This window comes from Chionomys nivalis, chromosome 4 (assembly GCF_950005125.1).
Source record: "Chionomys nivalis chromosome 4, mChiNiv1.1, whole genome shotgun sequence".
In the NCBI taxonomy this organism is placed as follows: Eukaryota; Metazoa; Chordata; class Mammalia; order Rodentia; family Cricetidae; genus Chionomys; species Chionomys nivalis.
The window spans coordinates 18778675-18803783 of record NC_080089.1 but is presented as its reverse complement, the minus strand read 5'-3'; the positions used below and the strand labels follow the sequence as shown (position 1 = coordinate 18803783).

Sequence of the window (25109 nt, the reverse complement as noted above, 5' to 3'; positions counted from 1 at the left end):
GAATATATACCCTAAAGTGGTATTACTGGGTCTTCAGGAAGGTTGTTTTCTAATTTGCTGAGAAATCACCACACTGATATCCAAAGGGCTGTGCCAACTTGCACTCCCACCAGCAATTGAGAAGCGTTCGCTTTACCCCACATCCTCTCCAGCATAAGTTGTCAGTAGTGTTTTTGATCTTGGCCATTCTTACAGGTGTAAGATGGAATCTCAGGGTTATTTTTATTTGCATTTCTTTGATGACTAAGGATATTGAGTATTTCCTTAACTGTCTTTCAGCCATTTTAGATTCCTCTGTTGAGAGTTCTCTGTTTAGGTCTGCACTTTCTTTTTTATTGGATTATTTGTTCTTTTGATGACCAATTTTTTTAAGTTCTTTGTATATTTTGGAGATCAGACCTCTGTCTAATGTGGAATTGGTGAAGATCTTTTCCCATTCTGTATAGGCTGTTGTTTTGTCTTGTTGACCATGTCGTTTGCTTTACAGAAGCTTTTCAGTTTCAGGAAGTCCCATTTTTTAATTGTTTCTCTCAGTATCTGTGCTACTGGGGTTATATTTAGGAAGTGGTCTCCTGTGCCAATGCATTCAAGTGTACTTCCCACTTTCTCTTCTATGAGGTTCAGTGTGGCTGCCTTTATGATGAGGTCTTTGATCCATTTGTACTTGAGTTTTGTGTATGGTGATAGATATGGATATACTTTCATTCTTCTACATGTTGATATCCAGTTATGCCAGCACCATTTGTTAAATATGCTTTCTATTTTCCATTTGTGATTCCTGATATTTTATATTTTGCTTGATTCATTTTATGTCAGGACTTTCTTTGAGTTTTCTGGTTGAGTCATTAGATTTTTGAGCTCCATCTTCATTTTTGCCTGAGTCTTCTTCAGTGTTTCTATCTTCTTATTTAATTCTATTTCCAAGAACTAGGCTGTCTTTTTCATGTCTTGGGCATCACATCATCATTGATTTAAAATTTGAATTTGAATTTAGTCTCCTAATTACTGTCCTCTTAATTTCATAGAGCTGCTTCTTTGGCTTTTTAAAACTTTTTGAATTCTTAGATAAACTTTAAACTTTTTCTTTTAATTTCAATATCCTGGGGTTCTTTGAGTAGTTTTGATTGGCAGACATTTAAACAAGAATATTTTGAAGAGGGAGAGAATATATTGGTTTGTTCTTTTATATTGCTTGGGTTTTTTTTCATGCAATCTGGGCATTTGTATTTCTTTTGTTAGTTCCAAGTCTGGTATGGTTAGAGAAGCCTGGAACAGAGAAGAGATAGAGAAGGCTGGAACAGAAAAGGAGGGTAAGAAGACGTGTTTGGGCCTAGAAGATAGGAATGGCTTCAGTGTAATGAAAGTTAACAGAGTGAACTGGGCTGATGTCCAGAATGTACCTACTGGTTTAAGATTTGAATGTGAAATTAGATCTGGCTGCCAAGAAAGGTTGGATATGGTGTGGGAGGATCCTGTGGTTTGGGGTGGGTAAGTAGGGTTATAGCAAATGTTTAGAGATTGATTTTGACACGGGCAAGGCTGGCCAGACAAGGCTAGGTAACTCTTTGTAGGTTGCATGCTAGGTCTGGCAGGTTAGGGAGGGTTCATAAATAAGGAAGGTAAGGGAGACTCATGTAGTGCCTGCCTGTACTATGTGACAGTAAGGTTCTACTCCTGTATTGCGGCACCTGCACTACAGGACCATTCTCGAGTCTTGGGCAGGGCCTGGAGATTTAAACACACAAAGACTCACAGACAGAGACACAGGTCATCCTTGAAACAAGAATGCCCCCTTCATTGTGTTCGGAGGCAGCTTATATAGGGATAGCCACACACCAGCCAAACCCACCAGAAATCACTCTCCTGCCATCAGGAACTCCTGAGGATCTCACGCTCAGAGAAGCTGCAGGCTGTCTCAGAGCAGAGGGAAAAAGAAAAAAAAAAAGAAATTCAGGATCTGGGGGTTAACTGCTCCCAACAGACTCAGACACTGAAGAAGGATGTGGAAGATCTGGCTGATTGGTATCTTGGTCACTGTTCTGTTGCTGTGAAGAGACATCATGACCATGGAAATGCTATTAAAACAAAGCATTATTTGGGGCTTGCTTACAGTTTCAGAGGTTTAGTCTGTTATCATTGCGGTGGAGTGCATGGAGAGCAAGTTGATGCAGGCAGTTGCTGGAGCAGTAGCTGAAAGCTACATCTTGATATGCAAATAGACTTTGGGCTTGGCATGAGCTTTTTAAATTTCAAAATTCACTTCCTCCAGTAACACACTTCCTTCCAAATGCTATGCTGCCTAATTCCTTTTTAAATAGTATAATCCCCTATGACTGAGAATTCAAATATATTTGACTGAGGGGGATATTCTTATTGAGACCACCACATTCTATCCCTGGCCCCCATTTACCTATAGGCATCCTATAATGAAAAAAATTCAGTCTAACTTCAAAAGATTAGACAATTTCAAAAGTTCCTAGTCAATCAAATCTCAAATTATTTAAAAGTTCAAAGTTCAAAGTCTCTTCTGATAGTCATGGCAATCTCTGAACTGTAGCCCCTTGTTAAATAAAAATAAAAAAGCAGATCTCTTACTTCCAACATACAGTAACTCAATATGTGCATTACCATTGCAAAAGGCAGAAAAGGGAACATGGTGAGGAAATACCAGGCTGACTGAAAATCAAAACCAGGTGGGCAAACTCCATCTCTGCATCTCCACGTCTGATGTCAAAGCACTCTTCAGATGCTCAAGTCTTTTCAAATGTCTTTGGCATAGTATCTCACAATTGATGTTTTATACATCTTAGGGTCTCCAACATAACCCAGGCTTCACCTTTACAGCTCCACACTATATCCTTGCTGAGCTTTCATGCAGGCACACTCCTGACACATGTCTGACCTCAATGGCTTTCCTTCACTACAGAGGGAGATTCCACACCCCTTTCTTATATTCTTGACTCTAAAACCAGAACCATGTGGCTTAAAATGCCAAGTTCTGCTATTTGGTGGTCCTAGAACATGGATCCTTCATCCAGTTGCCTTTGTATCTGCTTTCTGTCATTGATGGCTTCCTTTACTTCTTAAACTTTCCTTTAATTCCTCTTCACAAGTTGGAAAGTTACCTGTGAAAACTCCAAACTCTGTATCTCCATATCTGATGTCAAAGCACTCTTCAGATGCTCAACTCCTCTCAGATGTGCTCACTGCATCACACTTACCTCTCAAGAGAACGGGGTGTTCCACACCCAGCCGTCAGCTTCCATTGGTATGGTATCACTCTGAGGTCAACACTCCCGTTACTCCACTTAGCATCAGGCTTTTCTTTAAACACTTTGTCTCCTTGAACACAAGACTTATTTCCATTACATTTCCAGGTTCTCCCTTTGTCGTCAAACTGAATACATTTTGTATTTTCCCTTGTTCATCTTGGTCCTTTTCATTGTAGATCTTCATAAGAGTGACCACACAGTAGTCAATACTAAGCTACCTTGAAATCTGCTCTGCCAGTGCCATTAATCCAAACTCTTTGATTTAACCTTAGGCAGACTTTCTGGACAAGGGCAAAAAGCAGCCACATTCTTGACCAAAATAGCACAAGAACAGTCTCTAGGTCACTTACTAATATTCTTCTCTGGAACCTCTTGAATGGGACACCCACATTCCACAAAGTCCTCTGTGTCCTATGACAAACAGCACTGTCATGCTTATTTTAGTAATACCCCGCTCCCTGGTACCAATTTTTATCTTGGTCCTTTCTTTTTCAAGTAGTTCCTTAAGAAACACAAAAAAGAAAGAGTTAGTCCTATGATTAGGAAATTTCCTTAGGGAAATAATAAAAACTTACAGAGTCATGCAAAAAAAAAAAAAGATATGGGCAAGCAGAATAAGATAGAATATATATAGACTGTATATAAGATTTATGCATGGAATAGATTTATGGTCTATGAAAAGTCACAGACTTCTTAGAAAAAGAAAAATATAAAAACAAACAAAAAACCAACCCAGAATTCCAAGAGCAAAACATGTAGTGGCCCTGAAGGTTGGAAATGGATATAAGACTTGGATGGCCAGACAAATGGATGCGAGGTACAGAATGGAGAAAGCTGAGGCTCGTAGACGTGACATCCAGTTGATACAAGAACTCACAACTCAAGATTTCTCACTGTCTTCTCCATGGTCTAGTCCAGTGGGTGTCCCTGACATCCTCCATTCTCATTTTCTCCACATTCTGCAGGATGTATCCCAGGTCCATGCAGCCTATTTTGGTCAACCCTGTCTGCATTACAAACTACCTCCAGCATTCTACCAGGACCAACCCTAATTGCCACAAAGGGTCCCTTTTTGCACCACATCCAACCTCTTCCCTCTTATGGTTTGAATAAGAATAGCCCCCATAGTATCATATATTTGAACACTTAGTCACCAAGAAATGGAACTATTTGAAAAGGATTAAGGATTCTCACCCTTTAGTTGGGCAAAAGAGAATCTGGGTAGGACATCCTATACTTTATCTCCTGGACACTGTGACCATGAGACAGTATTAGTCTTCTACTCACATCCAGCAGCTCAATACTAAAACATAAAATTGATTCTCTCTCTCTCTCTCTCTCTCTCTCTCTCTCTCTCTCTCTCTCTCTCTCTCTCTCTCTCTCTCTCTCCTCTGTGTGTGTGTGTGTGTCATACTTACACATAGGCTCATGGTTATATTCACTCTCACTCTTTCTCTCCTCTAGCTACAAGTATTTATCCAGAATTGGTGCCATTCACTTTTAACTTGACAATCACCAACCTGGCTTATACCACAGAAATGGGGTACCCAGACTCCTTACACTTCAACAAAACAGAGAAGGCCTTGAACTACCTGGTAATGTGAAACCTGCAAACCATGGCTTACCTTTCCTTCACGCCATCCAGTCTCATGGACCTCTCACTCACTTGCCCTGTTGTCTTATCCACAGTTCCAGTCATTGTTCAAGAATACCAGCATTGGTTCTAACTACTCTGGATGCATACTGTCGTTGATCAGGTGAGCCTTCTTTGTTTTATATCATAGAGGACTTTTCTGTTACAGTCAAATTCATCTGAATATCACGTGCAGAAGGCAAGAAACACAAAGGAAAAAAGCACTCTGGAAATTCAGACATGGGAGACACTGTCTTTGATTTAGTGCATGAGAGACAAGACTTTCTGGAAGAAGACACTTCCCATGGAACTTATTTGCCTGAAAAAAAATCTGTTGAGAATTGAGGCTCATTGATCAGAAAAATGGATATTGAATGACTTAGGAACCATGGAATTTTTCATTTTGTGTCACATTCTGTGACAAAGCAGCCATAACTTTCTTCCTGCAAAAGTTACACTATGTAGAGAGGGTACCCGTTGCACAAACATGAAACCATACGTAAACCAGGTCAGAGAAATCATTAAAGTCTACACACAGACTAAAGGAACCAAGTAATGGAGTTTGAGCTTAACTCTAGGGATCTGGGTGGAGGCTTTCTGTAGATGATGCTTGAGCCATACATTGACAGTACATGTACAGTAAGCAGAGGAAACACAGGAAAATAAACTCTTTTGTGGGGTGGTTTATCACAAGTAATGAGAGATGTAAAAGTTGGGAATGCATGCCTTTCCCTCTTTCTTCTCCTCCTCATTTGATTTGTCCTCTGTTTTTTCATCCTCCACCTCTGTTCTACCTCTTATCCCTCCTTTTCTAGCTCCTCCCCTCCACAGAAAAATCTCTGTGGTGTTGAAAAATAGAATGTAGCAGAGAGAATGAAGAATGAAAAATGAAGAAAGAAAAAAGAAGAGGGAAGTATTTTAGAAAGTAGAGGAAAGAGAGAATGAATGAAATGATAAAGAAGAATAGGGAAAATAGAAAAAGAAAGAAAAGAAGCAGGAAGGAAGAGAGGGAAACAAAAGGAAGGAAAGGGGAAAGGAGAAGTGTAGGAGTTGAAAAGGTAGATTTTCTAAGACGTCTTAGAGTAATTTTGAACATAACAATAAGAAGTATTGGTACTTATAATATATGTGAACAAAATAACTGGAGGGAAAAAATGAGAGCAAGAGAAAAAATAAGTTGAGCAAGCTTTTCTAGTGCTAACCCACTGTGTAAAATAGTAGACCTAGAGAAAGAAGACTTAAAAAGGAATGTGACTGAGAAAGTAGACACAGTCTACAAAAAGACAAGCATAAAGTCAGGAGGGACTCAGCTTGAAGGAGGTATGTACAATTTCTCACGTCTCTAGATGACTTATTCCCATATCCTCATCACGCTAGGTCAGAACAGAATGGAGCAGCCACTGGGGTAGATAGCATTTGCACCTACCATCATGACCCCATGAGTCCTCCTCTGGATAGAATGCAGTTGTATCAAGAAGTGACTCAGCTGACCAATGGTATCACCAGACTAGGTCCCTACATCCTGGACAGAGACAGTCTCTATGTCAATGGTGAGTATCTTTGTCATAATGGGGTCTCCTTTAGTATCAGTTTTCATTGCTATAACAAAGTAACAGACTCACGTGTAAATGAGAAAAGGTTTTTATGTCCCATAGTTTCAAACCTTTCAGTCCAGGTTAATTAGTTCCTGTATTATTTATTAACTTTCCTCATCATGGCTCACTAGATGACACCATCCACATTCAGTGTGTGTTTTCCTACCTCAAAGTGGGAAATATTTCTGGAAATGCCTTCATGGACACACACATATCCATTTCATATGATTCTAAATCCAGTTCAGTTGATAAATATTATTCATTGTATCTTGGTTACTTATAGGCCTGTAGCAAGGTGGAAATATGGCAGAAGGTATAAAATGGGAAATCTGCTCTTTTATGAGGTCCAGTAAGCAAACAATTAAGTAGATTTGGGGGACACAATATGTTTTTCCATGGCCGGAAACCAGTGACCTAGTTCCTACAATGAGCCCCCTACCTATGCTAATAATTCATTCAGTTATTAGCTCATCCATTGATGAAGTTAGCACTTTTAAAATCCAATCACCTTTCTACAGTTTCACCAGTTGGGGATCAAGCTTTCAAGACATTAACTTTCTGGAGGACATTTCAGATCCTAAACACTATTTACCAAGCTCATTATAGGGGTTGATTTTGAACTGTCTATGTCTGGAAATATATCCATGTCACTACTAAAAAGGTGTTAATATTCTCTATAGTTAAGTGAATACTGATAAGCACGCCAAAAGTAAATTACAGTGTGCTAATATTGATTCAAATGTTAATAGTCTCAAATTTGAGAAATTATTGCACAAAACTTTCCAGTTTTATCTTTTAATGTATTGTTTGAGAATTTTCTGTAACCCTGGTAAAAGCCTAATATTAAATGGCTCATTTTAGACTGTTCACTCCACACAAGAAGGTCATATTTCTCCTTCTCATCTTCCTCCTGCTCTTCCTTTTTGTTCCCCTTCTTCTCTTCCTTTTTTCTATTCTCCCCATCTTTCTCCTCCTTCTGTTTATCAACTTCCTCTTTCTCCTTCTTCCCATTCTTGTCATCTTCTCCTTCTATTTCCCCTCTTTTCTTCTATCCTTTCCCCTCTTTTTTCCTCTTTTTGATCCTCTTGGTTCTCTATTTTGTTCTTCCAATTTATTTCTTTCTCCCTGTTCCTCTTCCTTCCCTTATTACTCTTCTTTCTTGGCGTATTCACCTTTTCTGCTTACCATAAGACCTTAATTAGAGTAGCAGATAATGGGGAGAATTTGGGAATGATAGATGACATGGTTAAGTGCTTCCTATTTGCCCAAGAGTGTCTTCCCTCTCTTTTTGTCATATTAACTTAATTTTCAGACTCCATGGAGCATCTTAAACAGCTACAGCTTCCAGAAACATTGCTGCCCTTAATAGATGACACACTGAATAGTGGCTAGATGTTGACAGAAAATTTGTCTCAGGAAGGCAAGAACAAAAAATTAAAAGTGGTTCATGCTTATCAAAGGACTCTGTGTGGTGAGAATTCTGCAATCATGTTAATCTTATCAAAACATTGTGAGTTGTTATGCTCATTTACCAAGAACCATTGTGCATTCAAGGAGGAAATCATTTGCCCAAGACTATAAAGTATGCCAGAATGAGAATTTCACCAACTGACACTCTGGAAAAACACAGGCAATATGGTGAACCATCCAAACACATCTGGACAGGCAATCTCTAGCCTAATAATCTAACCTAATTCATGGTTAGTTATGCACTCCCTTATAGCCCTTGAAGATTACCTTCATGTATAATGTGAAATGCATATTTCACTGTATTATTTAGACCACATGCTGCTTTGTGTCCAGAATATATTTTTCTGTTACTGTGACAAAATTCCCTGATCCAGAGGGAGTATACATCTGCAGCTACTACAAGAATGTTGCACATATGACCTTACAGTGGTTGTGATGCACAAGAACTGAACAAGATCACAACAGCTGAATTACAGTCATGGATGAGGAAGTCGAATTTGTGTTGTCTATGCACACACGGGTGTGGGGCCATCTACTAGGGGAAGGTTGACTTAAGGTTCTCATCCCTAAAGAAAATTGACTCTTTTTTTTCCTTAGCATCACCTGCCACCAGTGCTTCAAGTAGGATTTGGAGCTTGTGAGTCCCATGTCTTTAGAACGAAGGATTTACGTTGGCTTACCCTGCTACAAACAATCATGGCAGGGAAGTCAATGCAGCAGGAGCTTGAAGCAACAAGTTGAATCATATCTACAGTCCTTAACTACAGAGGGAGAGGAGAGAAATAATGGTACTCAGCTGGCTTCCCATTTTCTATATACTTCAGCAGTCTGCCCAGGAAATGGAATCACCCATATTTACAGAGGGTCTTCCCATCTCAATTAACCTAAACAAACAATCCCTTAAGGGCATGCCCAAAGGCTCACCTAATCTACATAATCCTTCACAGGTGTGCCTCAAGGCTTGCCTGCTATGACACTGTAAATCTTGTTAAACTGACAGCGATAAAAGTTAAGGAATGTTTGCTACAAAATGTGGGCTAAAGCAAAGTGTTTTTCACAGTATGAGTGCTGTGGAGCATCAGATTATTTTGTGTGTGTCATGATTCATAAACCAGGGAATTGCATCAGGTGTTCGTGTTGCATTTACAGAAATGGATGAAAGGATAGATGTATGATTACTTAGGAAGTCAAATAAGATAAGAGAAAAAGCTTTGTCTAGATCTGTATTTTCAGCTTTTAGATAGAATATCAGAAATAGGCCGGGCGGTGGTGGCGCACGCCTTTAATCCCTGCACTTGGGAGGCAGAGGCAGGCGGATCTCTGTGAGTTCGAGACACCAGCCTGGTCTACAAGAGCTAGTTCCAGGACAGGCTCCAAAACCACAGAGAAACCCTGTCTCAAAAAACCAAAAAAAAAAAAAAAAAAAAAAAAAGAATATCAGAAATAGAATCAATGATCCAGAAAGTAGTCATGGAAAGTTCTCTTCATAGCCTCCTCCTCACTTCTTTCCTCTTGCTCCTCTTCCTTCTCCCTCTCATCCTTCCCCTCTATATCTTCTTTATGCTCCAGGGAAATAGTAATGGAAAGTTCTTTTCTTAACTTTCTCTTCCTTTTTTCCTCTCATGGGGTATAGCTCAGGGGTGGATCACTTGCTTAATATGCAAAAGGCTCTAGATTCAATCTCCAGCAAACACACACACACACAAACTTCCTTATTTTTCACTTTCTGTCAAAATCCAATGATAGCAATTTTATTTGATATCCCATCTTTTTACCTTTAAAGAATCCTATTTCTTTTATTCAAATTTCCTCAGTTTCTCAAGCCATAACCACCTCTCTCTCTCTCTCTCTCTCTCTCTCTCATTGAAGGAGCTGCGGGCAGTGTTCCTGCTGCCCCAGCTCCCAGTCGCATGGCTAGCTCATGCCCCAAAATAATGACACACAAACTATTCTTTTAAACACTGCTTGGCCCATTAGCTTAGCCCTTACTGGCTAATTCTCACAATCAACCCATCCCTAATAATCTATGTAGCACCAGTCCTACCGGGAAAGATTCAGCATGTCTGACCTGGTGGCTTGCTTCATTGCATCTGCCCCTGAGAGGAGTTGCCCTGCATCTGCTCACTTCCTCTTCCTCCCAGCATTCTGTTCTGTTTACTCCACCCACCTATGTTCTAACCTATGAGGGCCAAGCAGTTTCTTTATTATTTAACCAACGACCTTCCTCCATCATTCTCTCTCTCTCTCTCTCTCTCTCTCTCACACACACACACACACACACACTGCATGTATGTGTATGTTTGTGTATTTGTGTGTTTCACAGCACATGTGTGAAAGTCAGAAGAAATTATCAAAATACTAGTCCTTGCATACTACCTTGTTTGAGACATGGTATCTTTGTTATCCACCATATATACTTCAGGATAGTTGACCGATGAACTACTTGAGTTCTCTTGTCTCTACTCTCTATCTCACTATAATCTCACTATACAATACTGAGTTTAGAGACACTCAGGCTACATGCTGAGCTTTTTTATGTAGGATCTAGGCACATGAACTTAGGTCCTCAAACTTGTATGATCTAGTTTCATTTCTGTAACTGTTGAATACCATAACTAGAAGCAATTCTAGAGAAGAAAGAATCTATCTGTTTTAGAATTCCAGATCACATTCCATCCCTGAGAGAAATCAAGGGAGAAATTAAAGTCGGGCCTCCTTCTTTTATTCCTCCTGTTTCTTTTTCTTCTCTCATTTCCCCTTCCTCCTCCTCTTCCTCCTCCTCCTCCTCCTCCTCCTCCTCTTTCTCTTCTTATCTCCTTTTTCACACACCTCCACCATAAAAATAGTTATAGAAACATTTTTTTTTTCTTGGCCTCCTCCTTTTCTTTCTGGGATGAAGCTCAGAGGCAGGTAACTTGCATACTTTGCACAAATATCCAGGCTAAGGGATATCCCTGTATGGGATATTCCTGTGAGCATCCTGTCTCTAACCAGAAAGCCTACTTTATAGCCAGTGAAGTGCAGGAGAAAATATGAGGATGTTTGTTGCCGGCTGACATTCAGTCTTATACTTAACTAGGTTTCTTACACAGCCCAGTACTACCACTTGCCTGGGATGTGGCTGCCCACAGTGGGGTGCATCTTCTTTTTTTTTGTTTTGTTTTGTTTTGTTTTTGTTTTTCGAGACAGGGTTTCTCTGTGGTTTTGGAGCCTGTCCTGGAACTAGCTCTTGTAGACCAGGCTGGTCTTGAACTCATAGAGATCCACCTGCCTCTGCCTCCCAAGTGCTGGGATTAAAGGCGTGCGCCACCACCGCCCAGCTGGGGTGCATCTTCTTGTATCAATTGATCAAGACAATCCCCAGTAGACATACCCACAGGTCAATCTGACCTAGATAATTCCTCAGTTGTCATTCACTTCCAACTATTCTAGATTGTATCAAGTTGACAGTTAAAGGTATCCAGGACTTACAGCAACCACTTTTCTACTGAGCTATCTTCACAACTCTCAGTCTCTCTGTTTGTATCCCCATGTAACTCTCCCACAACATACTACAATTTTATCAACTCTATGTTATAAATAATATACATACACTAAGGAAGTATCATAAAATTTTGTTAAGTAAAAAGAAGCTAAGTGAGCAAAGCTAGATTTAAACTAAACTGTCTTTCCAAATATAGAATATATAAATATGCTTAGGGCACACACTCTTTCATAAATATATTTTTACCTTTGCAATGTATGAAATATTGCTGTGGCCTAGTATAGCCTCATCAAAACATAGGCATCTATTATTATTGTATATGTTTTTAATTTCAAAATTATTTTTCATTTTGTTTTCATTTATTAAACTTTTCTTTGGACAATTTCAGAAATATATATGATGCCTTATGTTTACTCTAACCCTCTACTCTCCTACTTCCATTCCACGCTTCCTTACTTCCTCCTCCTTACAGGTCCTTTTTGCACATTCATGTCTTTTTTGTTTTGTTTCGTGTTCCACTAATTTTAATCAGGACCATATATGCAGCCTCACGTTTGGGACTGTACATTGGAGACTGGTGGATACCATTCCTCTCCCAGAATTTATCAGATGCCAAAAGTTCATCAGTGATGAGAAGGGCTTCATGAACCTTTCCTTGATTCATGTTTGGTGTCGACAGGTCCAGGGCAGATAGCCACACTGCCATAAGATTGTATTTACAATAACTGTGTCATACCCTGATTTTTTTAGATAAAATTACATTTATTTAATTATGTATTCATGTGTGTACATGCATATACTGATGTACATATTGAAGTTAAAGGAACACTACCGGAGACGAGTTCTCTCCTTCTATCGTGTCGGTTCAAATGTGATGGTCAGACTTGGTGGCAAGTACTTTTATCTAATGAACAATCTTGCCAGGTTTATTATTATATATTGTTTTAGTAAAATTAATGGTGATGTTGTTCATCATGAGTATTATCACAGGACAAGACACATAATGAGGGCTAAGATGTAGTCATTGCTTTTTATATATAAATCTCAGACTGTTTCATAATGACTTCACCTTCTAGGCCTACCCTCTTTTCGTCTCTTAGTGCTTACATAAATGTACCTTTTCATTACTCTTTCTTTTCCATCTACAGGTTATAACCGTCGGTACTGGACCCCTCCCACAAACAGTGAGTACTCAGTCAAAACTGTGATGGCCCAGTATCTCCAGGACCCCCTTCCCTAGAATCAGCTCCATAATAGAGAAATTTACAATATTTGTTTCCATATGTTCCACAGCCATGTTGTCAGATACAGTCAAAATATATAGATAACCCAAGTATATGTGAGCAGGTTAATGGATAAAAACAAATACAATGTATTCATCAGATATTATAAGCCCTAAAAAGAAAGAAATTCTCACATTTAATCTAGGTAATATTGAGAATATCCTCACAAAAAAGATAAATGCTATATGATTTTCCTCATGAAAGATATAAAATAGTAAAATTCATATTCATATAAAATTCATAGTGGTTGCTACAGGTTAGGGAAAGACAAATGGGAGTTGTTTAATTATTTAGTGTTTTGGTTTTGTACAATGAGACAATTTTGAATACTGGTTACAGAGCAACTAAATGTAAGCATCCCTTCAACTATAGCTGTCCTGGGTTCCAGTGCATGTTAGACTCCCCACTTTCTCTTTTCTGCTACAGGTACAAGCCCATCTCTGGAACTCTTCACCCTTAACTTCACTATAACCAATTTGCACCATACAGAGGGCATGAGATACCAAGGATCGAAAATATTCAACAGCACAGAGAGGATCTTGAATCGATTGGTCAGAACTCCCTCACACTCACCCTGTCTCATTTCAATTTTGTACCCCTTGGCCCCCTTAATCATCTTCTTTTTTGTCCACAGCTCAAGCCCCTGTTCAAGAACACCAGTATCGGGTCTCTTTATTCTGGTTGCAGTCTGACCTTACTGAGGTATGTACTTCAGAGTAAATATGCAGAGCCTGTATACAATAACCATGAACTGATTCCTAACTTCCAATCCTGGTGTTCTAGGAGGAGGTGACATCCAACTCCTCTCCAGTCCTTTCCATTTCCAACTGAAAAAGATAAGACTCCATTTTCTTTCAGGAGACAATGATGCATCATTTTATTGAGCACTCCCTGCTAGGTTTTCTTATAATTTCATTTATGTTACTGCAATAAAATACTCTGACAAAAAGCTATATATATATAGAAATGTTTATTTGATTTGTAGTTCTAGACTACAGTCCATTGTGTGTAAAAGCTACCGTGTAAAGGGCTTGAGACAACTGGTCACATCATACCCACAGTGAAAAGTAGAGAAAATTTAATACACTCATCTGTCTGCTGGCTGCTTGCTAGTCTTCTTCACTCCTACAAGCTCAAGATTGGTACCTGGATCTTCCTACATCAATTAACAAACAAGATAATTTCTTATAGGCTTTGTGACAAGCTGACCTGATCCAGTTAATTCCTCATTAAGACTTTTCCCAGGCAATTCCGGCTTGTGGCATATTGACATTTAAAACTAACCATCACAGTTCTGAAACTCTTGATTCATTTCACACACAAAAATGAGCCATAGAGATGTGGAGAAACATATCTGGCTTTGTGCAATGGTTGAATAGGAGTTAAGCCAATTGAAATTGCTTTCTGTTACCTTATTTTCAGACTTCTTTTCCCACCTCCATTGTCACATTTCTGTTAGTAGAGCATGGGAGTCATGTTATAGATGTCATGTAAAAGGATAGCACAAATGCTGGCATGTTTAATTCTGTCTTTTTTCCAAGGACCTTAGCTCTGTTATTAATTGTATTCTCCTGGCACTACGACCACTAATTGTTCATCAGTAGTGTCCCCTTTTCTTCTCCCTCAATGAAGGTTTCCTAGAATCAGCTTGGAGTTTCCATCTCCATCTCTCTGTCTCCTTTCCTTTCCCAGGTCTAAGAGAGAAAGAACAGCCACTGGAGTGGATGCTGTCTGCACTTACCATTCTGATCCTATGGGCCATAAGCTGGACAGAGAGAAGCTGTACTGGGAAGTGAGCCATAATACCCAGGGTGTTACCAAGCTAGGATCCTTCACTCTAGAAAAGGAGAGTCTATACATCAATGGTGAGCATCTTCTTACAATCCATAAGCTGAAGATGAGAATGTTACCCTAAGATAAGTGGGCTCTCTGGTCACAAAACTCTTCCTATATGTCAACGTCAACCTGAGCAACAATGTGCGGCTGACACACAAACTTTGAGTCTTCAAGTCATTCTCATTTCCCTGTATCTCTTCATAACCAAGGCATTATTTGAACACGTTTCTAACAGAAGCTTTCCTCTATCCACATCAAAAACCACATCTGACTGAAGCCTATTGTCGTTCAGTAGTGGTTCAAGTCTAGGGGTGTTTATTGTTTTGTTTTGCTTTGTTTTGTTTTATTTTGAGGTAAGTCTTGCTATGTGACTGAGACTGTCCTAGAATTAACCATGTAACCCAGTCTATCCTCAAACTGATGAGTCTCCTGCTTCAGCCTCTCCTGAGCACTGGGGTTAGTGGTATGTAATCTGTACCTATCTATGTTATATCTATGCAGAGCTAAAATTTCTCTACCATGCTTGCTATGCATCAGGCCATATTCTCTGAGCTCTACTTCCTTCATTAGAGGCTTTCATTTTAAAAGTTTCATACTGAGCTGTAAGCTTTGAGTATGCCTGGTATGTTCAGGGTCATGGTTTGAGCTCCAGTACTATAAGGAAGAAGGGGAGAAGGGCAATGAATAGGGGAGTGAAGGAGAAGAAGCAAAAGTAGAAACAAGAAGCATTTACCAGGTGAGGTGGCCCCTGTTTGCAATCAGCACTTAAAAGGTGAGATGGGAGGTTTTCTGCAAGTTTGTGCTCAGCCTGGGTTACATCCAGAATTCAAGACCTGCCTGGGCTACAAACTACAACTCTATCTCAAATAAAACAATGACTCCATCTCAAACAAAACAAAAGCAAGAAGTTGAATCTTTCATCCTTTTCTGTATGCACTCTGAAAAATAGCAATTTACAAACTTATGTGGTAGAAATTGGAATGTGTTTAAACTGTAAATCCATGAGAACTGTGACTGTTCTCTTGATGACACTTAGATTTTATCTTTGTTCTTTGTTTTTGGAGGTTGTGTGTTTGTTTGTTTGTTTGTTTGTTTTGAGACAAGGTTTCTCATCTCTCTGTGTAGCCATGGCTGTTCAGGAACTCACTCTATAGATCAAGCTGACCTGGAACTCATAGAGAGTCTCCTGTCTCTGCCCCTGGAGTGCTGGGATTGAAGGCATGTGCTACCACTGTTCAGCCAATAACACTTGAATTCTAAGTGCTCGACTGTACAGACTTGAAATCTCGGCTGGAAATGGGGCTGATGGACCTCAGCTATATCATACATATTTCTGTCCTTACATCCTGATTCTCTCCTTTTCTCGTTGTAGATTTTACCCACCGAACCTCTGCTCCCACTTCCAACAGTGAGTATTTAAAAGTCTGATGATTGTGTTCACTACACCCTGTGGGAACAGTAACTGATCCATGTCTTACTGAATACAAGGTCATAGAGAAGAAAAAATAAATTAAAGGCTCGACTGTCATTAACACCATCATATATATATTTATGGCCTGATTTGGAGAGCAAAGATGCTCTCTTGTAACATTCATGCATTACCTCAAATATCATTTTTTACTCTAGTCAATTTCTCCTCAGCTCCTATGACGTCATCTCGGTCTTTCACAGGAACCTCTACTGCACAACCTAACCTCTCCACAGGTAGGTCATTTCTCTCTGCTACTCCTTCTAGGAAGTCAACTATCCCAGTTTCATAGATAGAACCTTGGGGAGATGATTGAGGAAACCTAGAATGTTAATGGTGCTCCTGTTCTGTGCATTTCTCAAGAGCTATTCTCAAATTTTCCTCCGTATCAATCTCAGATAACTTGTTTATCCTCTCAGTACCTTAGTTTTTCCAACCACCAAATGAGGCATTTCTTTAAAACACTAAGATTTAAAAGGTCACTTTTTAAATCTTACCACTTGTAGCTTGGTAGTAGAATGCTTACGTCACGTGCCCAAGCCCAGGACTTGGATTTATTTTAATTTTATTTTTGTGACAATGTATGTATCTATATGAGTTATGCCATGCATGTGCAGCTGGCCACAGAGGCCAGAAGAGAGTGTCTGATACGCAATAGTTGGAGCTGTAAGCATTTGTGAACCACCAGATGTCAGTGCAATGAAAATAATTTTATGGTTGGGGGTCACCACAACATGAGGAACTCTGTTAAAAGGTCGCAGCATTAGAAAGGTTGAGAACCACTGTTCTAGGAGGTGTCAAGTTGACAAGTAAAGCTGAGTGGGTAATAGTTATATAAGCACTTATTTATGCACGTATTTTTATAGCATTTTATCACGTGAACAGAGTCCTAAAGCCACTACCACAATTAAGGTCTAGAACTGCTCAATCCTCACAAAAGCGTCTTCCCACCAATCCGACCATTAGGAATCACTGATATATTTTCCTTCTCTGTAGTAATATTGTCTTGAATTATTATTATGTATTTCATTACATAAATGAAAAAATACAAGGTATGACTTTTGGGATCAGCTTATTTTTCTACTCATCCCAATGTCCTTGAGGGATTTTAGTCTCTCCTAGGCAAGTATTCTACCACTTATACCCATATTTCATTACCCCCGCCCCTTTAATTTTCATACATGATCTTACTGTGCAGCCCAGACTGGCCTCTAACTTGCAGTGTTTCTACCTTTGCCTATTGTGATCTCCTTTGTTACTTACACACAATCATCTAGCCTTTATAATTTCCTTATACATTTTGCTTCTCCTTATTTAGAGTGGATGGCAGTAAACATATTCACAGATGTATGGCTAGTGATGGTGTCAGGGATCTTTTGAAACTAACTCTAACTCAGCACTGTCCTATAACCATGATAAGAAAGTCTATAGAGGCTTCAGTATTCACCAAAAGACAAGTTCTGAGAATGACACGGTTGAACTTGTGAGAGAAGGCTTCTCTAAAGGATGCAGTTAGGTTGATGTTCAAAATGTTTGTTAAATATTGAATCTACTTCAATTACCAGCTTTTCATGTTCTGTTTCTCCAAGCCATGAAACTTCTCTGAGTTTGTTTTTTTAGCCTTTGATGGGAGCTTGTAGGGGTTGAACCTCAATTCCTAGTCAGTTAGCCTGGTTCACACACTTACATAAGTACTTTCTCCTGTGTCTGTGACACACTCTGCCAGAGTTCAGTAGCTCTGTTCATATCTATACAGTTAGAGTTCATCTTAGCATTGTACTTTCACCATCTCAAAGCCTTCCTTTGCCTCAACATTTGGCACTCTTGAGAACTGTGCTCCTAAATCTCTACCTATTTGAAAGTGAAAAAGCAACATAGTTGCTAAATATGACCAAATATGACCAATGTGTACCTTGTTTCTTAAGGAGGCTTCTGGTCTTCCTGTCCTAGGTCCCATGACCTGATTTCCTGTTTGAAACAAGATCCTCAGAAGATTCCTTAGAGGTAAGACAAAGTGTATCCTACACATGACCCTTTCTCCACTCTCATTGCAGTGGCTACTCCTGTTTATGCACAGTTCACGCTCAACTTCACCATCACTAACCTGGAGTTCAAGGAAGACATGCTATACCATGGCTCCAAGAATTTCAACACTCTGGAGAGAGTCCTCCAGTATCTGGTGAGGGGCCCATTGCATCTTAGCCCCACTTTTCTCTGACCATGCTCCTGTCACCTGGGTCACAGCTCTTTCTGGCTTTGCCCCCTTGTTCATTCTTATTTCCCCTCTCCTTTCTCTCAGCTCAAATCCCTGTTCAAGACCAGCAGTCTGGGATCCCTCTACACAGGCTGCACACTAGTATCACTCAGGTAGGTTTATCCCCAATGCAAACTCAGCCGAATGGGTGGATGGAACTGAGCAGTGGGCTTCCCAACTGTTTGGCTGTATTTACAATCACCACAGTCTGACTATGAAATCTTAACAATACCATGATGATGGGGCAGATCTGTCATCCCGACTATTCAAGAGATTATTTTAGCCTTATGAAACAGCACAGGAAACAGCCTCAGAAGCAGCAAGTTAGCAAGTTCAAGCCCAGACCGCTGATAAAACTCACTGACACCTTGTAATATATATAACAAATTTTAAAAAAGGAAGAATGGAGATGTTGCTCAGCGACAGAATGCCTGCTTAGAATTCACCACGGTGGGACTAGAATATAGAGGAAATATAGAGTACATGCTTGGAATCTGCCAATGTGAGGTTGGGTTTCTTCTCTAATTGTGTGTGTGTGTGTGTGTGTGTAAAACATTGAGGTTTTCTAATGTTAGACAGATCCAAAAACAGACATCTCTTCCCAATAATATAAGAGCTATGTTCCCCTTAGAAATCTCCAGACCTAGTGTTCCATAGGACCTGAGGTAACTAACGTTAGCCTTCTGAATGCCAGATCTCTTAAGTACAATGTTACGGCCATCTCATCTGAGGCCACTTCTGCTCATTAGAGCTTGGCTCTCAGAAGCTCATGTCTGTCAGAATCAGTGACAAGACTCAGCTATCCTATGGATAGCTATCATGGGGATTTCTAACCCCTATCAGCACTACCCTCTTTTTGTCTGTCACACATTTGAAGAGGCCTCCTCTGCAATGTACAAAGACGGCTGTCCTTGTGATCCTAGCTATTGGTTATGGTGTTTATTTTCCCCAAGGCAACTTCCTTGTTAGAATTTCCTAATTGTTTTGAGTTAGGAGCTGTAGTTGGGCCTCCTACTACAAGGAGCTGTCAGAAAGAGAGAGGACAGAACAAAGAATAGGAGGCAGAGCTACCCCAACTATGTTTTATACTTATCCAGGTCTAAGAAAGACAGAACAGCCATCACAGTGGATGCCATCTGCACATATCACCCTGACCCCAAAGGCCATAGATTGGACAGGGAGCAGCTATACTGGGAGCTGAATGGGTTGACTCATGGTGTCACCAGACTGGATCCCTACACCCTGGATAGGGACAGTCTCTACGTTAATGGTAAGCATCTGGATGTGACTGGAGTTTCTTCTTAGATTGGCAGTATCTGCTCTCCAGCTTTGGTCACCCTCCCTGCCTGGCTCTTAAGGGCTTAGCCATGTGCTCAGTAGGTGCTGGCTCAAACTGGGATTTCATTTGTTCCTCGGTGTGAACTGACCTCACCCTTACCTGATAGTGAGTCTCTGATATGCCTCACTTCAGGAATCCCAATCCATTATATGTATCCTTAATTCTCTCTGGTACTTGTGTCAGTTACTTTTCTCATTACAGACGCCTGACAGAAGCAACTGAAGTAGAGATAGATTTATTTTGGCTCCTAGCTTTATAAGGGACAATCCATCATGGAGGGCATTTATGGTTTTTGAAACAGTTCCTCCACAGCAGTGCTAGCTCACAGTGTTGTTTGTTACAGATCAGAAAGCACAGATTCTAAACCAGAACTCAGTGTCATATGTCTTTAAAAGGCCACCATTGATCATTTATGACCACCAACTAGGTTCCATGTCCCTGAGATTTTGCAGCCTCCCAAAGCTGTGCCACCAGCTTGGGAATGATTGTTTGAGTCCCAGGGACTGTGAATGCGAACCACAGGAGTACATTTCCCTCTCTCAACCCTGACCCTCTCTTATCCTCTGTTGTTACTGCAGGTTTCACCCATCAGAGCTCTGCACTTATCAGCAGCAGTGAGTATTCAACAGATGTTTCAGTGACTCCAATCCTACACCAAGCAAAGCAGAAGCTGACCCCTCCTAATGCCTCTGTTTGACTGGAGCAAGGGATCTGGGAGGGCAGTTATTGATTTCCTTCTCTGTCCGCACTTCCAAGATAGTCTCAGTTCAAGCTTTGTGTGCAAAAAAATTACATAACTCCTCTCTCTTTTCTGACATTTCTGCTATGAGAGTGCCTTGCTTTTCCACTAATGATGGTTTCTTTTTAGCTCCTGGGACTACTGCAGCAAACCTGGGAACCTCTGGAGATCACTCCTTCCCCAGAACCACAGGTATGTACCAGTGTGTGGCACCTATCTTAGAAGGAGCTTGACAGTATCAGTGTTTCTAATATTAGTTACTGAAAGATGGGATGTCATAGTAAATCCAGCAATTTCATCAACTAACAACCTTTATTGACCACCTAACCTGTGCCAGACACTAGGAGACATACCACTACTTCTAATATTATGCACTGAAAGATGAGCTGTTATATTAGATCTAGCAGTTTCATCAACTAACAACCTCCATTGACCACCTAACCTGTGCCATACACGAGGAGGCATACGGCTAATCACAAAAAAGTACATGCCCTCAGAATTTATAGTTTTATGGCAATTTCGATAGTGTTGATGTTGGTGTTCATAGTTGTTGACTGAAGTTACTGTTCTGCCCAGTTCCTGCAGTTGTTAAGTCCCAAAGAAATCACACAGAGGTCTAAATACACTGATTGACCTATTAGCTCAGGCTTCTTATTAACTCTTATAACTTATATTAGCCCATAATACTTGTCTATGTTAGCCATGTGACTTGGTACTTTTCTCGGTGAGGCAGTCACATCTTTCTTGCTCAGTGTCTGGCTTCATCTCTATCTGGGTGATGACTGCAGACTGACTTTTCCTCTTCCCGGAATTCTCTTGTTCTCTTTGCCCCGCCTCTACTTCCTGCCTGGTCTACCAGCCTATATTTCCTGGCTAGCTACTGGCCAATCAGCATTATTTAAAATACAAGTGACAGGGTACAGAGTGTTGTCTCACAGCACATAGTGTTAATAGTGATGGTGTTATTCACAGTGTTGATGGCAGTAATCATGCTGATGACGGTAATAATGGTGGTAGTGATGGTGGTGGTATTAAAAGTGTAATATTGTGACAGTAATGATATGATAATTAATACTAAGGTAGTGTTGATAATGATAATGGTATTTTTATGATGCTAATGATAGCTACAATGGTGATATTGGTGATGCTGATGATAGGATTGATGATAGTGAAGATCGTGTTGAATGATAGTGATGATAATGATGATGATGGTATTAGTGGTGGTTGGGCTAATGATGAGGGTGATGATCCTGCTAATGACAGTGATATTGATGATAATGGTGGTAATGAAGATGATGGAGTTGGTAGTGATAGTGTTAATAATGGTGGTGGTGAGTCTAATGATGGTGGTGTTAAAAACAGAGATGGAGTTGGTAGTGATGGTGTTAATGATTATATTGATGAAGACAGTATGAGTAATGCTGGTTATAGTAGGATGACCATGTTTAGTGATGGTGGTGGTGATGATGACAGTGATTGTATTGGTGGTATTAATAATGGTGTTAGTGCTAATAGTGTTTGTGGTAATGGTGGTGGTAGTTTTGAAGAAAGCATAGACTATAGTGGTTATGTTATTATAATAATGGTGTTGATGATGATGTTGATAACAATGATGACAATGTTGATAATACTGATGTAGGATAGTAATGATGAACATGATGTCAATAATAACAGTGATTGCAAAAGCAATGGTGGTGAAGATGATAATGAGGATCATGGTGCCAGCAAAGCTGAAAAATAATCCCTGACCTAAATACTGGATGCTATTCAATATTATACTACTAACCTAACTAGTTGTATTTCATATTCTTTTAGAGAAAACTTTACAGACAATATAGGTATAGAAAGACTTTTATTACTCATTTTCTAAAGTCAGCATATATTAGCTATATAAAACAGTTGGTTTCACTATGCTGTTTTCTTTTCTTCCTTTTCTTTTAATTTAATTTTTTAAAATAACTATCTTTTCTCATTTTACATGCCAAATCCAGTTTCTACTCTCTCTCCTCCTCCCTCTCCCTCCAATTCCCCCCATGCCATCCCCCCATTCTAGACCCCTCCACTCCTCAGAGAGGGTAAGGCTTCCCATGGGGAGTAAAAAAGTCTAGCACATTGCTATGAGGCAGGACCAAGACCTTCTCCACTAAATCTAGGATGAGCAAGGGATCACTCCAAAGAGAATGGGTTCCAAAAAATGAGAACAAGCAAAGTGAATAAATCTTGGGCTCACTGCCAGGGGACCCACAGTCTGCACCACCCTTACAACTCTCACGGGTGTTCAGAGGGCCTAGTTTGGTCCTATGCTGGTTTTCTCCTTGTCAGGCTGAAGTTTGTAGGCTACCATTAGCTCAGATAAGCTTTTTCAGTGGGTATAGCCAAATTAAATTAAAAGAGTTGTGACCTCTTTGCTCATATTCTTAATACTCCCACTCTTCATCAAGACTTTGGGAGCTCAGTTCAGTGCTCTGCTCTGGGTCTCTGTATTTGCTTCCATCAGTTGCTGATGAAGATTCTATGATGACATTTAAGATAGACCTCAATCTGACTACAGGGCAAGGCCAGTTTGGGCACCCTCTCCACTACTGCTTAGGGGCTTAGCTGGGGTCATCCTTGTGGTTTCCTGGGAATTTCTTTAGTGTCAGGTTTTTTGCTCCCTCAATCAAAATATCTACTTGCTCTCCCTCTCTGTTCTTCTCCCATCTCTACCATCCCTTTCCCTAGAGTTCTCCTCCTCCTTGCCTTCTCTCCTCCTCTCCTTCTACCTTCCTTTCTCCCCCAATTCCCATGCTCCCAATTTTGTCAGGCGATCTTGCCTATTTCCTCTTCCCAGGGGAATCTATGTATGTTTCTCTTAGGGTTCTCCTTGTTACTTAGCTTCTCTGGGGTCATGGACTATAAGCTCCTTATCCTTTGCTTTACAACCGGTATTAACCTGTGAGTTGGTTTATAGGATGCTCATCTTTCTGGGTCTGGGTTACCTCACTCAGGGTGGCTTTTTTTCTAGTTCTAGCCATTCACATGCAAATTTCAAGATGTCATGGGGTTTATTTTTGTTTTGCTTTGTTTTGTTTTAACCACTGAGTAGTACTCCATTGTGTAAGTGTACCACATTTTCTTTATCCATTCTTCAGTTGAGTGGCATCTGTTTTTTCTAGGTTTTGACTGTTATGAATAATGGTGCTATGAACATAGTTGAACAGAGCATCCTTTGGGTAAATGCCCAAGAGTGGTATTGCTGAGTCATGCAGTAGGTTGATTCTCAATTTTCTGAGAAACCGCCATATTAATTTCCAGACTGCTTGTACAAGTTTGCATTTCCACCAGCAATGGAAGAGTGTTCTTATTCTGCATCCTCTCCAACATAAGCTATCATTGATGTCTTTGATCTTAGCCATTTTGACAGGTTTAAAATGGTATCTCAGAGTCGTTTTGATTTTCATTTCCCTGATGGCTAAGAAATTTCAACATTTCTTTAAGTTTCTTTCAGTCATTTGAGATTCTTCTGTTGAGAATCTCTGTTTAGAACTATACACCATTTTTAAAATTTATTTTATTTTATATTGTGTTGTTTTTATTGAGCTATATATTTTTCTCTGTTCCCCCCCCCCATGGTTCCTATGTTCCCAATTTACTCAAAAGATCCTATCTCTTTCTACTTCCCATGTAAATTAGATCTATATATGTCTCTCATAGGGTCTCCTTTGTTGTCTAGGTTCTCTGGGATTATGAATTGTAGCCTGGTTTTCTTTGCTTTATGTCTAAAAGCCACTTATAAGTGAGTGCATATGATATTTGTCTGTCTGGGTCTGGGTTACCTCACTCAATATGATGTTTTCTATTTGTAAATTTCAAGTTGTCATTATTTTTTTTACTGCTGAGTAGTACTCCATTGTGTAAATGTACCACAGAATTTTTTTATTCATTCTTTGGTTGGAGTTCTGGTAGAATTATGTACTGAAATCATCTGACCCTTGGCTTCGTTTGGTTGGGTCACTTCTGATGTCTGTTTCAATTTCTTGGAGATTATATATCTATTTAAATTGTTCACCTGGTCTTTATTTAATTTTGGCATGTGGTACCTATCCAAAAATTGTCCATTTCTTTTACATTTTCCTTTTTTTTTTTTTTTTTTTTTTTTTTTGAGTACAGGTTTTCATAGTATGACCTAATGATTCTCTGGATTTCCTCAGTGTTTGTTGTTATTTCTCCCTTTTCATATCTGATTGTGTTAACTTGAATGTTTTCTCACTGCCTTTTGATTAGTTTGGATAAGAGTCTGTCTATCTTGTTGCTTTTCTCAAAGAACCAGCTCTTTGTTTCATTGATTCTTTGGATTGTTTTCTGTGTTTCTATTTTGTTGATTTCAGCCCTCAGTTTGATTATTTCCAGTCCTTGGTGAGTCTGCTTCTTTTTGTTCTAGAGCTTTCAAGTGTGCTGTTAAGTCACTAATGTGAGCTTTCTCCATTTTTTTATTCAGGCACTTAGTGCTATGAACTTTCCTCTAGTCACTGCTTTCATAGTGTCCCATAGGTTTGGATATGTTGTGCCTTCATTTTCGTTGAATTGTAGGAAGTCTTTAATTTCTTTATTCATTTTTGACCTAGAGATGGTTCAAAATAGCACTGTTTAATTCCCACGAGTTTGTAGGCTTTCTGAGATTAATGTTGTTAAATTCTAACTTTAAACCATGGAGATCTGATAAGATACAGGGGGTTATTCCTATTTTTTGCTTTGTT

General features: G+C 39.7%; 1 protein-coding gene across 1 annotated transcript in view; it reads left to right on the top strand.

Moving 5' to 3' along the window:
* The window catches only part of Muc16 (mucin 16, cell surface associated), a 191987-nt gene that overhangs the window by 54198 nt on the left and 112680 nt on the right, over positions 1-25109 (top strand). The window contains exons 6-14 of the mRNA XM_057766818.1: positions 13164-13288; positions 13372-13439; positions 14430-14602; positions 15946-15981; positions 16215-16277; positions 18096-18220; positions 18341-18408; positions 19393-19565; positions 20213-20248. Of these exons, the coding sequence (XP_057622801.1) occupies positions 13164-13288; positions 13372-13439; positions 14430-14602; positions 15946-15981; positions 16215-16277; positions 18096-18220; positions 18341-18408; positions 19393-19565; positions 20213-20248 (867 nt within the window). The remainder of the gene's footprint in view (positions 1-13163; positions 13289-13371; positions 13440-14429; positions 14603-15945; positions 15982-16214; positions 16278-18095; positions 18221-18340; positions 18409-19392; positions 19566-20212; positions 20249-25109) is intronic.